Genomic DNA, 16,973 nt, shown 5'->3' on the forward strand with positions numbered 1-16,973 from the left:
TGATAATAAATTGAGAATTGAATTTATTATCAATGTATTAATCATAATAATAAAAATAATCATGGGACCAACTTGCTTCTTCCTGACCATTTATTCCTAAATGGTTGCCTCTCCTTGGGTTCTTCTGTCCGCCAATCTATCATGTTTCTCTAAAATAATCTTTCTTGCCTCCAGGTCATTTTAACCAATGCCCAACTCCCGTTTCATTTCAAGACCGTGAATGTGCTGTAGCCTCTCAAATTAATGCCTACCCTTCCCTCGACACATTTTAAATCTCTCCAGCTGCTTTCCATCCCTATTACAGCAGTAAAAGGCCCTGACTCAAAGTCACAAATAGTATACTCTGTCATTGTGACTGTGTTGCAATACCTTTTTTGTCTGCCTCCTCCTCTTTAGCCCTTTTTACAGACATTTGACCACAGCATTCACTTCCATTTTCCAATTCAGCTGCACCGTCCTTGCTTTGACTCGTTCTTAGTGCACTGTTTGCAACCTCAGCATCCTACTTGATCTTGAACTGAAAAAGGCCAGTCTCCATCTCCATTACGTGGCCTTCTTTCACGTCTAACTCCGATCTTGTGCTTCTGAAACCCTCACCCACCGTGCTGCGGCTGCCAGACTTGATTGTTCCATTTTTCACTTCAATCACTTCCCGTCCTCCATGCTGGATGAATTTGCTCCTATTGGAATCAGACAACAAGAACCAAATTCTGCTTGCGAACGTTTAAAAACAGTATATTGGAAATACTGAGCATGTTTAGAAGCTTCCGCTGAGACAGAAAGACAGTTAAACATTCAGGTCTATGTCCTTTCTTTAGATTTCCAGCATCCGTAATGTGTTGCTAATGCTCCATAACCTTTCTGAGCCAAATTATTTCCCAGCTGCTTAAAATAACAAATTTCAAATATCTCTCCTTTCCGCTTAAATCCTTTCCTGACCCGACCACTGTGTTCTTCTCCTACCACTCAATCGGTAATCATGCTGCTCCCTTCTTTGGGCCACCTTTTTATTGGCAATGACTTCAGCCAACTCAGTCTTCTGCTTTTGAATTCCCGTCTTAAGCACCCTCCTCTGTTCTGTCCTCATCTTTCCCATAAATTGCAAATCATTAAGCAGAGCCTTAGTCACTCTGAAAAATAGAATTATTTTTGGAGATCAGTAGTCATTTTTGTCTCATGGGCTACTGTCCTATTTTGAAGATGGATGCAGAAGGTCATAGAGATATACAACATGGAAACAGACCCTTCACTCCCCACCCTGGGGAAAAGACCTTGGCTATTCATCCTATCCATGTCCCTCCTGATTTAATAAACCTCTATAAGGTCACCCCTCAGCCTCCGATGTTCCAGAGAAAATAGCTTCAGCCTCTCCCTATAGCTCAAACCCTCCAACCCTGACAATATCCTTGTAAATCTTTTCTGAACCCTTTCGAGTTTCTCAACATCTTTCCTATAGCAGGGACACCAGAATTGCACACAGTATGCCCATTGTGGCCTAACCAATGTGCTGTAGAGCCACAACATGACCTCTCAACTCCTCTACTGCACACCCTTCACTACACTATTCACCCCGCCTTTTTGACTTGTCTGTCTCCTCTCCACCTATCTTCTCCTTTATCCATCTTTGATCCCCCTCACCCTCTCTCATATTTATTTTAGAACCCCCTTCCCCTTCCCCATTTCTGAGAAAGGGTCTAGGCCCAAAACATCAGCCTTCCTGCTCCTAAGATACTACTTGGCCTGCTGTGTTCATCCAGCTCTACACCTTGTTATCTCACATGCCATGTTTTATTAACTCTTGTTCCTCTTTACCATGTTCAAAATACTTTACAAAAAAATCACAAGTTACTTATAGGTTTCAACTTTATCTTCTTATTCTTTTTAGGTCTTTCAGCGGCCAAACTGCTAACAGATTCTGGACAGAAAGTTGTGGTCCTGGAGGCCCGTGACAGGGTTGGAGGCAGGACATTTACGATCAGAGTAAGTATGAATCATCACAAAATCAAACTGTGGGCCCTTAGATATCGTTGTCACCTTTTTAACCGATCAAAAGCAGGTATGTGAGCAGAAATGTGGCAGAAATCATTGCTTGGTTGTTAACATCTAATATTTTCTGAAGGGATACTGAGACCTAATGGAATGAGGGAATATGAGATGGATATATCAAGGGACGGATTGATAGGATACTAAGTAGTTTGTAGATATAGGAATCTTGTAATCAGTGTGGTTAACTGAAATAAACTGTCTCACTCCAAGTGTGGACATTAATTGTGTTGGTAAGCATTTATCTTCTAATGGGTAGCATGGAGTTCTGCATTTTAATTTTCTGCTGAAGAACCTAAGAGGTTAATGTGCAAAATTGTATCACATGGAATTAGGAGTAATATCCTTGCATGGATTGAGAATTGGTTAGCACGCAGAAAACAGTATAGGAACAAATGAGTCTTTTTCAGCATTGACGAGTGGGGTGTCACCGGGATCAGTGCTTGGAGCTCAGCTTTTCACTATATATATATCCATAATTTGGATGATGGGATCATATGTAATAGTTCCAAATTTGCTGAAGACAAAAGTATCTTGGTAGAATAGAGTGGTAAGGAGGATATACAAAGGCTTTTGGGTGATTTTAGACAAGTTAAGTGAGTGGACAAATGCACAGCAGATGCAGTATAACATGGAAAAGTGTGAAATTGCCCACTAGAGGAACAACAGGATGACAGGGTGTTATTTAAATGGTGATAGTTTGTGAAATGTTGATGTATAAAGCGAGCTGGGTGATCTTGTACAGCAGTCACAGAAAACAAGCATGCAGGTGCAGCAAGCAGCTAGGAAGGTAAATTGCCTTCATTGAAAGAGGATTTGAGTCCAGAAGGAAGCAAGGCTTAATGCAGTTCAATCAGGCCTTGGTGAGACCACACTTTGAGTATTGTGCATCATTTAGGCCTCCTTGCCTTGCACAGAGGCAGTGCAATGAAGGTTCACCATATTGATTGTTGGGACTGGTAAGTTTGGCGAATGAGGAGAGATTGAATACAGCTCCAGTTGACCCAATGAGTTTAGAAGAACGAGGGGGGATTGTATTGAAACATGTAGCAGTCTGACAGCTGAACAGATTGGCTGCAGGGATAATGTTTCCAGTGGCCGGGGTCAGGGTGCATGCCTAAAACAATGTGTCATAGTTTCAGGATACATGGTGGGCCATTTTGGATTGAGGAGAAGTTTTTTTCATTCAGAGGCTAGTGAACCTGTTGTATTCCCTACACAGAACGGTGTGCAGGTCAAATCGCTGAATATTGGAATCATTTCACTTTTTTTTCTTGGATGGGAGCTAGTGCTTTTGCAGTCAGTCAGCTGTGAAAGTTCACTGCTCGTTTTTCTTTTAATGAACTCTAGGACCGTTTTCTGACCATCCATATGATCTCTCCTGAAACTCTAGTCTATGTCTTTCCTCTGGTTTAAAGTACCTTTTATTTTAAGTTCTGAAAACAAAGCAAATATTTAATTACTGCCCAAGAAATCAAGGAAATCAGCTCCAGCATTGGGGGGAGAAAAACCCCTCAAAACTAGAACCAGCTCTTACAACCTTGATTCTCTCCCTTGTTGTGACATTTTTAATACATCACGCAAAACAGTCATACAGTGAGCAGCAATCAGTCAGTCTTATTTGGAGAATTTGTAATGGGAAGAGCCTCCATGCATTTAAAGTGATGCTGTTAGCCAGGACACCTACCAGCTCTGTGAGAGTTAGTGAGAAAAAGCAAAAGGAGGTAGCTGCTGAGAGATAGTAAGTAGTGGCAATGCTGGAATCAGATAAAACAGTGCAGAGCTGGAGGAGCACTGCAGGCCAGGTAGGTGGGATGGTAATAAAGTCCGAAGCTGGATGAACACAGCAGACCAAGCAGCATCTCAGGAGCACAAAAGCTGACGTTTTGGGCCTAGACCCCTCATCAGAGAGGTGGGATGGGGATAGGTGAGTGCAGGTAGGCAATGGTGGGGATTGTTCAGTGAGTTGGGAGGAGTGGCTGGGTCTGCTCCCAAGTTGGGATGTTCCATTCCTGAACATCCCAGATGCCCTCTTATTTCAAGGACCGCAACTCTCCTGTTAGAACATAGAACATAGAACATTACAGCACAGTACAGGCCCTTCGGCCCTCGATGTTGTGCCGACCTGTCATACCGATCTCAAGTCCATCTAACCTACACTATTCCATGTACGTCCATATGCTTGTCCAATGACTTAAATGTACCTAAAGTTGGCAAATCTACGACCGTTGCAGGCAAAGCGTTCCATTCCCTTACTACTCTCTGAGTAAAGAAACTACCTCTGACATCTGTCCTATATCTTTCACCCCTCAATTTAAAACTGTGCCCCCTTGTGCTCGCCGTCACCATCCGAGGAAAAAGGCTCTCCCTATCCACCCTATCCAACCCTCTGATTATTTTATATGTTTCAATTAAGTCACCTCTCAACCTTCTTCTCTCTAATGAAAACAGCCTCAAATCCCTCAGCCTTTCCTCGTAAGACCTTCCCTCCATACCAGGCAACATCCTCGTAAATCTCCTCTGCACCCTTTCCAAAGCTTCCACATCCTTCTTATAATGTGGTGACCAGAACTGTACACAATACTCCAAGTGCGGCCGCACCAGAGTTTTGTACAGCTTCACCATAATGTCTTGGTTCCGGAACTCGATCCCTCTATTAATAAAAGCTAAAACACTGTATACCTTCTTAACAGCCCTGTCAACCTGGGTGACAACTTTCAAGGATCTGTGTACATGGACACCGAGATCTCTCTGCTCATCTACACTGCTAAGAATCTTACCATTAGCCCTGTAAAATGGTCAAAAATGCTCTAAGCCGCATCTCTTGCGTTTCCTGCGCCTCTGCCCTCACACCCACTCCCTGCAATAAAAACAAAGACAGAATCCCCCTTGTCCTCACAAATCGCCCAACTAACCTCTGGATTTAATGTCTCACTCTCCGCCACCTGCAATCTCACCCCACAATCATGTATAAGACCTGTTCTTCGGTTCATTTTCCTGCATGTTAGTTACTTTAAATGTAGCAATCACCTCTGCACATTTACTTCAGTATTCCAGACCATGGCACACGTTCTTGAATTTCAGGTGATCTTTTTGAAAGTTCAAAAGTTGGTGATGGGTAACTGTGTCTTCCCCGCCTGGTCTCAATGTTCTAGGCGATGGCCAAGTCATCCAATTCAGTTTCCTTTCCAAAAAAAGTACATGGGCAAAGGCTCACCTATCTCCAAGAGAACACTGTTAAATATTAACTACACCCAAATGAGTCATTCCTATTTAATACTGTTACTTTTTCCTATCACTACTCTTTTATTCTAAACGTGATTCCCATTAATTACCATTATAACTGATTCAGGACCTCTGGAGAATCCTGTTGTTTAGGGGAGGGTGGTAGTGGTGGGGGAGAGCATGTATTCAAAATAGCTTTAAATGAGACAAACAAACATTATTGCTTCAGGCATTATCAATTTTGTTGGTTTGGCCTTTCTTACAAAACAGATACATAAATTTTCTCAAATGTAATTTGCCTCCTTATGCTCTATTTTCCTTCTTTCAAAATTATCCCAAAACTGACAGTAATAAACTAGTTTCAGAGACAGTAGGAACTGCAGATGCTGGAGAATCTGAGATAACAAGGTGCGGAGCTGGATGTACACAGCAGGCCAAGCAGCATCAGAGGAGCAGGAAGGCTGACGTTTTGGGCCTAGACCCTTCAGAAAATCTAGGTCAACCTTCCTGCTCCTCTGATGCTGCTTGGCCTGCTGTGTTCATCCAGCTCCACACCTTGTTATCTCTATCAATAACAGGCAAGTGTTTCTTTCATGTGCCGACCTTGTAGTGTTTTTGGGTCAGTAGGTTTCAATAGTGGTCACCTTATTTTTTCCCAATTGTTCATTGTATTTTCTCCTGATGCAAATTAAAGCCACTAAGATTGTTTCCATTGGCTATTGTTTTAAATTTTAAAACTTAAAGATTCAAATTTATTTGCCCTTTAAAATTCAATTGAATTTCCCATTGTGTGCTTGAACTAGCAATTTATATCACGCAATTTTATCAATTTCAATCTCAAAAACAGTTACGTTCAGTCTTGGTGATTTTAAATAGTGCTCTTATAGTGGAGATTCCAGTGATGTGGTTCGTTCAGGGTTTCTCTGTTATCAAAAACTTTACATCCATAAGACTTCCAGCTACGTCTCTATGTTGTTGAAGTCTGTTCATAACAAAAAAATACAAATGAAGTCCACTATGGGTCAGGAAGAAGCCTAGTGTGTTAATGTCCAAAATCACACACCTCACCACATAGAAGGTGTGTGAGAAGATTTAAAACTGTCAGCAGAAACAGCTAACTTTGCTGGTTTCTGAATGGGCAGGGCCTGAGTCACGAGGTGACATCATGTTACACTGGTGATCCTCCAGAAAGGTTTATTATAGAACATAGAACAATACAGCGCAGAACAGGCCCTTCGGCCCTCAATGTTGCACCGACATCATTCCTGTAGCAAGCAGACCAAAATTGATTGCAGTAATCCAAATTATCTATGCTTTGAGAACAAGCTAAATCATTTTTGTCACATCTTTCTACAGCAGTCAAAAAAAAACTTTGAAAAGTTTAAAAAGCATTTTAAATGAAACAAGGTTTGAAAGCCTTGAACTTAACGATACTTTTGGACCACTCCTCCTTGCTTTAGTTCTGATTTCAGCCAAATCTAAGGGATGCTCTCTGTAACTGTGACAGGAACCCCCTGTGAATGCTATTTTCACAGAGCGCTTTGTTAACTTCCCTGGGGGCAAGCACTTGTTGAACTCTTCTCTAACTGTGCCTGATGGTCCTATTCCTTTGTCCAGCCCCTTTTGCCTCCTGGATGACATTACATACTGGTCCATATGGAGTGTCCAGCCATGGACTCAAATCCTGTTCAACCAGCTGGCAGATTTATTCGCTGACATCTTTAACCTCTCCTTACTATGATCTGAAATCCCCATTTGCTTCAAGAAGAGCACCGCCATTCAAAGAAAAAATCGTGCATGGGCCTACATGATGCCAGGTGGTGGCTCTGACCTCCATAATTATGAAGTGTTTCGAGAGGTTATTCAAGGCTCACATCAACTCCGACCAGATTGCCCTGCTCCTTTGCAATTTGCCTACCGTTGCATTAAGTCTCAGCTCCCCCTCTGTAACTGGATCCTCGACTTTCTGACCCACAGACTGCAATCAGTAAGAATAGATGACAACACCCTCTCCACAATATTCCTTACCACAGGTGCCCTGCAAGGCTGTGTACATAGCCACTCAGAGATAGCAAGAACTGCAGATGCTGGAGTCCGAGTCAATCCAGTGCGGAGCTAGAGGAACGCAACAGGTCAGGCAGCATCAGAGGAGCGGAAGAGTTGATGTTTCAGGCCTAGACCTTTCTTCAAGATGCCATTTGGTCATGGACTGATGTGTTAACCTGCTGTGTTTCTCCAGCTCCACATTGTACCCTGGCTACATCAATGGTGCTGAGACAGAGATGATCGAGAATGTCAGGTTCCTGGGTTTGGTGATCCACCAACAATCTGTCTTGGATCACCTACATCGATGCGATGGTTACGTAGGCACAACACCACCTCTACTTTCTCAGGAGGCTGAGGAAATTTGTCATGTCCACAAAGACTGTTGCCAATTTTTACAGATGCACTACAGGATGCTTTCTATCTGGATACATCACAGCTTAGCATGACAACTGCTCTTCTCAAACAGCAAGAAACTGTGGAGAGTTGTGAACACAGATAGAACATAGAACATAGAACATATGGGCCCTTTGGCCTATGATGTTGCGCTGGACATGACACCAAATTAAACTAATCCCTTCTGCCTGCCCTGGATCCCTATCCCTCCATTCCTTACGTCTTAATATGCTTATCTAGAAGTACCTTTAAATGCCCCTATCATATGTGCCTCCCACAGTCCATCATGCAAACCAGCCTTCCATCCATTGACTCCATCTGTACCTCATTCCCTCAGGAAAAGCAACTGACATAATAAAAGAACCATCCTACTCCAGTTATACTCTTTTCCATTCTATTCTGTTGGGCAGAAGATCTAAAAGTTTGAATACACATGTATAGATTTAAGAACTGCTTTTTCCCTGAGGTTAACCAACTTTCGAACAAACCTCTCAATGTTAATATTGATATCCCTTACTATACCTTTTGTGCACTCTTTTCTGCTACTCTGATGCATTTTATTTCCTATGATCTGCATGCAAAACAACACTTTTCACTGTATCTCAGTACACGTGACAACAATAAATCAAACTCAAACTCAAATATACTTGATTTGTCTCACTGAACGGGAAAGGAACAGTTGGTGAAACATTGTTAGTTATATTCTCAAGGAAACCTGCCTTGTCTTGCAAGATAAGGGGCTCCACTGCCATCTGTTTACAGATTTCTGTCTGTGTTTGTTTTTGGTATATCAATGGAGAAGTCAATTTCATCCTCCGGTTTCAGTATCAATGTCCAGTTTATCCATCTGCAATGTTGGGTCTACCCACAGGTTTCACCTTGTAGTACGTAAAGTGCTTTTGTGTTGGTAATCATTTTTATCTTGCACCTCTTTTTTACCAGTTCCTGCAGCTTTCTATTTTCTTTATCCAACTGTAAAGCACACAAACGCACACCATCGACAAACTCATTACGGACAGTTTCTAACTCAGTCATTCCTTTCGTAACCTCTTTCGAAAGTCCGTCATGATTACCATTGCATATTTCTGCAATGTCCAGTACAGCTCCCGTTGCCAATGACCCTAACTTTCCCATTAAACTACCTACAAAATATGCCAGTGACACGACTTCAATTAAGTGCAGCTTCTCAAATGTAAAGCCATTAAACTGTTACTCCCATGATACATCAGTTAGTTAGAAAAATAAAGTGCACAACCTTGACAACTGGGGATGGTTCACTGATACTGGAGGACAAACAGGCTGTCGGCACAGATTGATTTGGTCGCAATCCTCAGGAATTCCTGCTCTGGGCACTGTCACTATAGCAACTGACACCCTGCTGCTGCTACCTAGAGTTCCCAACCTGGGCCTACCACACTCAGGACTCCGTGCTGTAGATGGATCTTGTAGGTCACCTACACTGAAACAAGGTTGGAACCTTGCTGTTTTGGATCAAAAATATAACAAATTTTTTTTTGTATACGAGAAATGCACAAAATAATACACAGTGCCTGATGCTGTACGCAAAGTGGCCAGAGTATGTTGCTAATCTATCTTCTGAGCCGGTGTAAAAGTTTTGGAGTTGGAAGGCCTGCTCGAGGAAATTGAAATAATCACGCCTCCACCGGTTTAGGAATGCCACTCAGCAGGATTCAATTTGCACCTCATCAACAGGTCATTCATTGTCCAAGAAAGCACATTTAAAAATTATGGTCTGCCACCAACATGACGTTGTATGCACCAGTTGCCCCCTTTGTCATGTCAGCTAAGCAAAGTAATCAGACAACAGCACTTATAACTTGGACCTGAGCTTTCCATTTCACAAACACATTCCAAACCTAGCACCAGGGGACAATGCATTGGCAATGCCGCATTTATAACTAAACTGTAAGTGTGCAAGGTCTGGATCTGCCATGTTAGAAGCGAGCTTTTTCTTTGTTCAGGGTGGCAATTGTTAGCTGTGCCAGATACTCTGAAAGGTGTCCTGATTCTTATATACTAAAGAACTCTCAGATTACTGCTGTCTTCAAAGTCCCTGGGCATTATAGGGATGGCTGCTGGGAGACAAGGCGTATTGCCACAAAGCAAGATTCATGACACCTCTTACGAAGCCCTCAAACTGACACAGAATGAAGATACAACACTGCTCACACTTCCAATAAGAACATAGTGGAGCAGAGTATAAGCATCCTTAAGGTGAGCCCTCGATGCCTCAACTGCTCCAAGTAGCCTTGCCATGTAGTCCAGAAAGGCAACATTGCATTGTAGTGGTATGCTGTGCCCTTCACAACTGGAGCTGACAAAGGAAGAATATTCTGATTGCAGAGGAATGGGGAAATTGACGGCAATTTTCTGTGGATGAGGATCAGAGCATTCACCAGGAGGGCCGTCCTAGAGACCATGGCACAGCAATGCACCATGAAACACGAAGAGACTGAGATAACCAGTTTTAAACCCACTCTCAGGATGAAATTGTTCCAAATTCTGTTGGTAATCTGGCAAGCAACCCCCACTTTCTGTAAAGGACGTGTGGACCTTATCATTTTTGCAGTCATTGAGTTTTTTTCTGCCACTGAATAAATGTCTCATTCTCCATTTTGTTTGCACACTGGATATCTTAGGGTGATCCCACTTTAAAGTACCTTTTACAATATCCACACAGACATAAGGTGAGGTAGTTGTAAAGACTTTAGTTAGCTTACTGTATCCAAGTAGAGTTTCTCATCATAATCAGAATTCCTATCCTTTAATAGGAATTTTGAGGAATCCTCTTCACCCTTCCGTTGTCAGTAAACCTTGACTGTTTCAGAGTGACTGCTAAGGTGCCTTGCAATGCTTGATTATTTTTGGGAGATTAAGACCATAGGAGATAGAAACAGGTATAGGCTGTTCAGCCCTCAGCCTGCTCTGTCAATCAAGTAGGATGGCTGATCTGACATTCCTCACATTCGAATTCCTGTATTTTCCCTAAAACCTTTGATTTCCTCTCCTGATCAGTAATCTAAGTGTCTCAAGCCTTAAATATACAGCTTTGTTCCAATACTGGACAAAACAGCTAAACCCCAGAGGTGAGGTTTGAGTGATGGCCTTTGACATCGAGGCAACACTTGACCAAGTATGGCATTAAGGAGCTCAATAATAAACTGGAGTCAATGGGGGTTAGGGAGAAAACGCTATTGCTTGTAGTCACACCTAGCACAAAGGGTGGATTTTGTTGACTGTCAGTCATCTCAGTCCAAGAACATCTCTGCAAGAACTCACCAGGGTAATGTTCTCAGTCCAAGTCTCTTCAGTTGTTTCATCAATGAACCTCCCCACTCCCCCTGGCCCACAAACCCGACCTCATTCCATCATAAGCTCAGGAACAGGATGTTTCACTGTGTTTTCACAATGTTCAGCACTATTCATCAATCCTTAGATACTGAAGTAGTCCACATCAATATGCAGCAAGACTTGAGCAATATCCAGGCTTGAGCAGATAAATGACAATGAGATTCATACTACACACTGACCACCTCCAACAAGAGAGTATCTAACCCTCCCCCTTTGATATTCAATTACATTATCACTTCTGGGGCTAACTGTTGACCAGAAAAACTGAAATGGAAAAGCTATGTGAATACTGTCCCTACAAGAACAGGTCAGAGACTAGGAATTCTAAAGCGAGTATCTTGCATCCTGAATCCCCAGTACCTGTTCACCATCTACAGTACACAAGGCAGAAATGTGCTGGAATACTGTCCACCTGTCTTAATGTGCAGCTTCAACAACACTTGGATTTAACTTTATCCAAGGCAGCTTGAATGATTGAAACCCAGACCCCGACCTTCAACAGTCTCTGCACAGACTTGGAACGATGTTGCAATTCCTTCCCTGTTGTTTAGTCAAAATTCTGGAACTCCCTGCCTAACAGCATTGTGAATGTACTCACACCAAATGGACTGCAGAAGTTCAACAAGGTAGCTCAGTGCCACCTTCTGAAGGATGATTAGGAATGGCCAATATATGCTGTCAGAGCCAGGAAAGCCCTTACCTTACAAATGAATTAAACAAAAAAAATCAATCAGCAGAATGCGCTGGTGTCTTGGGGTATTGTAATCTAGTACTGCAGTCATTCTGATCACAATCAATATTACAGAGTACATCAATATCAGATTTTAGTATGTATCTCAGATGCAGAAAATCGATCATCTGAGTTGGCTGACTGGATATCCTTGGAAATCACTTTGTATCTCCCAGTTATCGTCTTGAAATGACTTGACAGATGTACTGTGTATAACTAGATTTTGCTCTATTGTGATTGGAGATATTTACTGATTAAAGTTGTGAATCTTTCAAACCTCTGGTGCCAGATTCATACTTTCTTTGGCACTGTCATGGGTACCCAGATACTGGGATGCCAAATTGACGATTATTGATGATTCCGAAATAAAAGCTGTGGTTAAGTTAATAATTTGGGTGTGTATCCTTTCAGAAGTGAAATTCAGTTATAACCGTGTTTGGTGCTTCTGAACGTGTTGCTTCATACACTGACAGATTGTTTCATGGGAATTGCAATTCTTGCTCACAATGGCCTTCAGTGCTTAACAGTAACTTAGTCATACGCACCAATGTGGTGCCCATGAACATGTTCACTGCATCTTCAGCAGAACATTTATTGTATTTTTTATTTTTTTTCCAGAATAACCATGTAAAATATGTGGATCTGGGTGGAGCTTATGTGGGTCCAACTCAAAACCGAATCTTACGCCTGTCAAAGGAATTGGGCCTGGAGACTTACAAAGTGAACGAAGTGGAGCATCTTCTATATTACAGAAAGGTAAAGTAATGCTAGGATCTGCGTTAATTTGTATTCCTAATAATCTGAAGGCAGGCTGATAGAAAAGGTGAAGTCACATGGGATGTGCTGTGAGTTGGTAAGCTGGACATAGACTTGGCTTGGTCATAGAAGACAGAGAATAGCAATTGAAGGATGTTTTTCTGACTGGAGTTCTGTGACCAGTTGTATTCCACAGGGATCAGTGCTCAGACCCCTGTTGTTTGTAATAATTATAAAATGATTTGGAGGATAATGTATGTGGCCTGACTAGTAAGTTTGTAAACAACTCAAAGAAATGGGGGTACTGCAGATTAATGAGAAAAATTGCCAGAGGATACAGCAGGATATAGATGGGCTGGACACTTGGGCGGAGAAATGGCAAATGGAATTTATTCCAGACAAATGTGAAGTGATGCATTTTAGAAGATTTAATGCAGGATGGAAATACACCATAAATGGCAGAAACCTTAGAAGCATTAACATAGAGGGATCTGGGTGTGCAGGTGAACAGTTCTGAGTCGGCAACACATGTAGATAGGTGGTCAAGAAAATATATGGCATGCTTGCCTTCATCAGTCAGTGTATGGAGTTTAAAAATTGGCAAATCATGTTGCTGATATGTAGAACTCTAGTTTGACCACATTTGGAATATTGTGTACAGTTCTGGTTGCCACATTACCAGATGGATGTGGAGGCTTTGGAGAGGTTACAGAAGTGGTTTATCAGGATGTTGCCCAGTTTAGAGGGTATTAGCTATGAGGAGAGATTGGACGATCTTGGTTTGTTTTCACTTGAACATCAAAGGATGAGGGGTGACTAGATAGAAGTTTACAAAATTATGAGAGGCATGAATTGAATGGATAGTCATAGTCTTTTTCCAAGGCTGGAGACGTCAATGATGAGGGGATATAGGTTTAAGGTAAAAAGGGGTAAGTTTAAGGAAGTTGTGAGAGGCAGGTTTTTTTTACACAGAGGGTGGTAAGTGCCTGGAATGAGCTGCCAGAGGAGGTGGTAGAAGCAGATACAATAGCAATGTTTGAGAGGCTTCCCGACAGATGTATGAATAGACAGAGCACGGAAGGATCAGACTGTGTAGAAGCGAAAAGTTTTTAATTTAGAAAGGCATTATGTGTCTGTGCACACTCGGTGGGCTGAAGGACATGTTCCTGTACTTTACTATTCTTTGTATAACACGTCTGTCCATGTAAAGCAGTGTGTTTGGAGATCTTCCCGTCGTACCAGAAAACTGATCCTAAGTGTGTAATATGTAAAATATTTTATTTTATTATAGATGAAATTTTATTACAGATGAAAAATGAGCCGAAAATCTTAGCTACTTTGGAACTGCAATGTTTTATGAATATAACAGCGGTTGATTGCTTATTTACACAAATTGGTTTCTTGTGTGCATAAATGGTGCAGTTCTATCATTACAAGAAGGTCAATTATCCAATTTATCATGGGCCAGACAGTAGGGACATCATTGGTAGATTAATAGCTAAATTAGAATGTGTGCTGTATGGAACAACAAAGCTAAAGCTTTGGGGGTGTTGGTGATGGGGAGGGGGAGTGCAGCAGGGGTTGTGGGGGAGTTGGAACAGTCTCATGTCATGTTTTGTTTTAATAAACCAGTGTTCATTGTTGTCTATTTTGAGACTGAACATTTATCGTGAGATGCTGCTTGGCCTGCTGTGTTCATCCAGCCTCACATTTTATTATCTTGGAATCTCCAGCATCTGCAGTTCCCATTATCTCTGATACTAATTTATCGTGAGAGTATGTTTTTAAAAATTTCTTTCTAGATTTACTGAAAATTGTAGGTATCAGTTTATAATTGCATTTAAAGTGCTTATGGATTGAGCTAGCCAAGTGTAAAGTCTAAAAATGACCAATTGTTAATTTACTAAAGCTTTTTCAGTTCTAATAAATATTATCGGGCAAGATCCATTCTAACCTATGCAAATACAACATCGTATTTTGGAAAGCAGATGGAAGCATATACTTGTAATTAATTATAATCTAATTAGGCATAGTGACTGCCTTGTATTGTGGATGACACTTCTTGTCACATAAACATGCAAGGATAGTTTGACCCATTTTGAACATGTTGGGAAAATAATCTCAATCATGGACCAAGCTGGATCAGAATCAGAGTAAACACCCTGAGCTTAGTACAGCATTTCTTTTTATTCATTTGCGAGATGAGGGCTTTGCTGTTTAGGGAGCATTTATTGCCCATCCCTCATTGCCAGCAGTCCTGCACCAGAGTTCGACAGGAGGCTCCTCCACCAACATGACCAATGGAATTTAAATGGGAACTCCATATGAAGTGAGTGGTTTAATTTTAATTTGAGCATGCAATCCTTTCCTGCTGATCACAGAGTTCAAATTTGTTAAAGGCAGGCAATTTCTCAAAGTACTTCTGCAAATTCAAGTGGTTTCGTGGCAACACAGGAATGAACAACTCTGATGATTGTAAGCAGAATTCACTATATTGTATTTATATCCATAATTTGTTTCAAGTTTCTTGGTGACCACATGTGGAATGAATCTTTATAAAATGACTGATGTTATTAGCCTTAATTTCATTTTAAGATGTACAATCCTAAGAATCAGCAAATTTATCTGAAATGAGGGGTTGATCACAGATGGATTCTAAAAAGAATGTTGAATGATTCACTTGTGCAGTTTATTAGCCACTTGGTGAAGACCAAAATCTATCCAGTGATTTTTCTTTTGTACACAGAAATCAAAAGTGTATTCGAACTCCATGTAATCAATTCCATAGTATGTAGCTTCTTCATACTAACATGCTGAAAATTCTTTTGAACATAGAACATAGAACATAGAACAGTACAGCACAGAACAGGCCCTTCAGCCCACGATGTTGGGCCGACCATTGATCCTCATGTGTGCACCCTCAAATTTCTGTGACCATATGCATGTCCAGCAGTCTCTTAAATGACCCCAATGACCTTGCTTCCACAACTGCTGCTGGCAACGCATTCCATGCTCTCACAACTCTCTGTGTAAAGAACCCGCCTCTGACATCCCCTCTATACTTTCCACCAACCAGCTTAAAACTATGACCCCTCGTGTTAGCCATTTCTGCCCTGGGAAATAGTCTCTGGCTATCAACTCTATCTATGCCTCTCATTATCTTGTATACCTCAGTTAGGTCTCCTCTCCTCCTCCTTTTCTCCAATGAAAAAAGTCCGAGCTCAGTCAACCTCTCTTCATAAGATAAGCCCTCCAGTCCAGGCAGCATCCTGTAAACCTCCTCTGAACCCTCTCCAAAGCATCCACATCTTTCCTATAATAAGGCGACCAGAACTGGATGCAGTATTCCAAGTGCGGTCTAACCAAAGTTTTATAGAGCTGCAACAAGATCTCACGACTCTTAAACTCAATCCCCCTGTTAATGAAAGCCAAAACACCATATGCTTTCTTAACAACCCTGTCCACTTGGGTGGCCATTTTAAGGGATCTATGTATCTGCACATCAAGATCCCTCTGTTCCTCCACGCTGCTAAGAATCCTATCCTTAATCCTGTACTCAGCTTTCAAATTCGACCTTCCAAAATGCATCACCTCGCATTTATCCAGGTTGAACTCCATCTGCCACCTCTCAGCCCATCTCTGCATCCTGTCAATGTCCCGCTGCAGCCTACAACAGCCCTCTATACTGTCAACGACACCTCGACCTTTGTGTCGTCTGCAAACTTGCTGACCCATCCTTCAATCCCCTCATCCAAGTCATTAATAAAAATTACAAACAGTAGAGGCCCAAGGACAGAGCCCTGTGGAACCCCACTCACCACTGACTTCCAGGCAGAATATTTTCCTTCTACTACCACTCGCTGTCTTCTGTTGGCCAGCCAATTCTGTATCCAGACAGCTAAGTTCCCCTGTATCCCATTCCTCCTGACCTTCTGATTGAGCCTACCATGGGGAACCTTATCAAATGCCTTGCTGAAGTCCATATACACCACATCCACAGCTCGACCCTCAACAACTTTTCTAGTCACATCCTCAAAGAACTCGATAAGGTTTGTGAGGCATGACCTGCCCCTCACAAAGCCGTGTTGACTGCATTTGATCAAGCCATGCTCTTCCAGATGGTCATAAATCCTATCCCTCAGAATCCTTTCTAACACCTTGCAGACGACAGATGTGAGACTTACTGGTCTGTAATTGCCGGGGATTTCCCTATTTCCTTTCTTGAAGAGAGGAATTACATTTGCCTCTCTCCAGTCCTCAGGTACAACTCCAGTGGAGAGCGAGGATGCAAAGATCCTCGCAAGTGGCGAAGCAATTGCATTTCTCGCTTCCCAAAGCAGCTGAGGACAAATCTGGTCCGGGCCTGGCGACTTGTCAATCTTAATGTTCGACAAAATTTTCAGCACAT

General features: G+C 41.9%; 1 protein-coding gene across 1 annotated transcript in view; it reads left to right on the plus strand.

The window, feature by feature from the left end:
* mao (monoamine oxidase) overlaps positions 1 to 16,973 on the plus strand; it is a 126,752-nt gene that overhangs the window by 42,385 nt on the left and 67,394 nt on the right. The window contains exons 2-3 of the mRNA XM_048540844.1: positions 1,886 to 1,980; positions 12,428 to 12,565. Of these exons, the coding sequence (XP_048396801.1) occupies positions 1,886 to 1,980; positions 12,428 to 12,565 (233 nt within the window). The remainder of the gene's footprint in view (positions 1 to 1,885; positions 1,981 to 12,427; positions 12,566 to 16,973) is intronic.

Source organism: Stegostoma tigrinum, chromosome 12, assembly GCF_030684315.1.
Source record: "Stegostoma tigrinum isolate sSteTig4 chromosome 12, sSteTig4.hap1, whole genome shotgun sequence".
Lineage (NCBI taxonomy): Eukaryota > Metazoa > Chordata > Chondrichthyes > Orectolobiformes > Stegostomatidae > Stegostoma > Stegostoma tigrinum.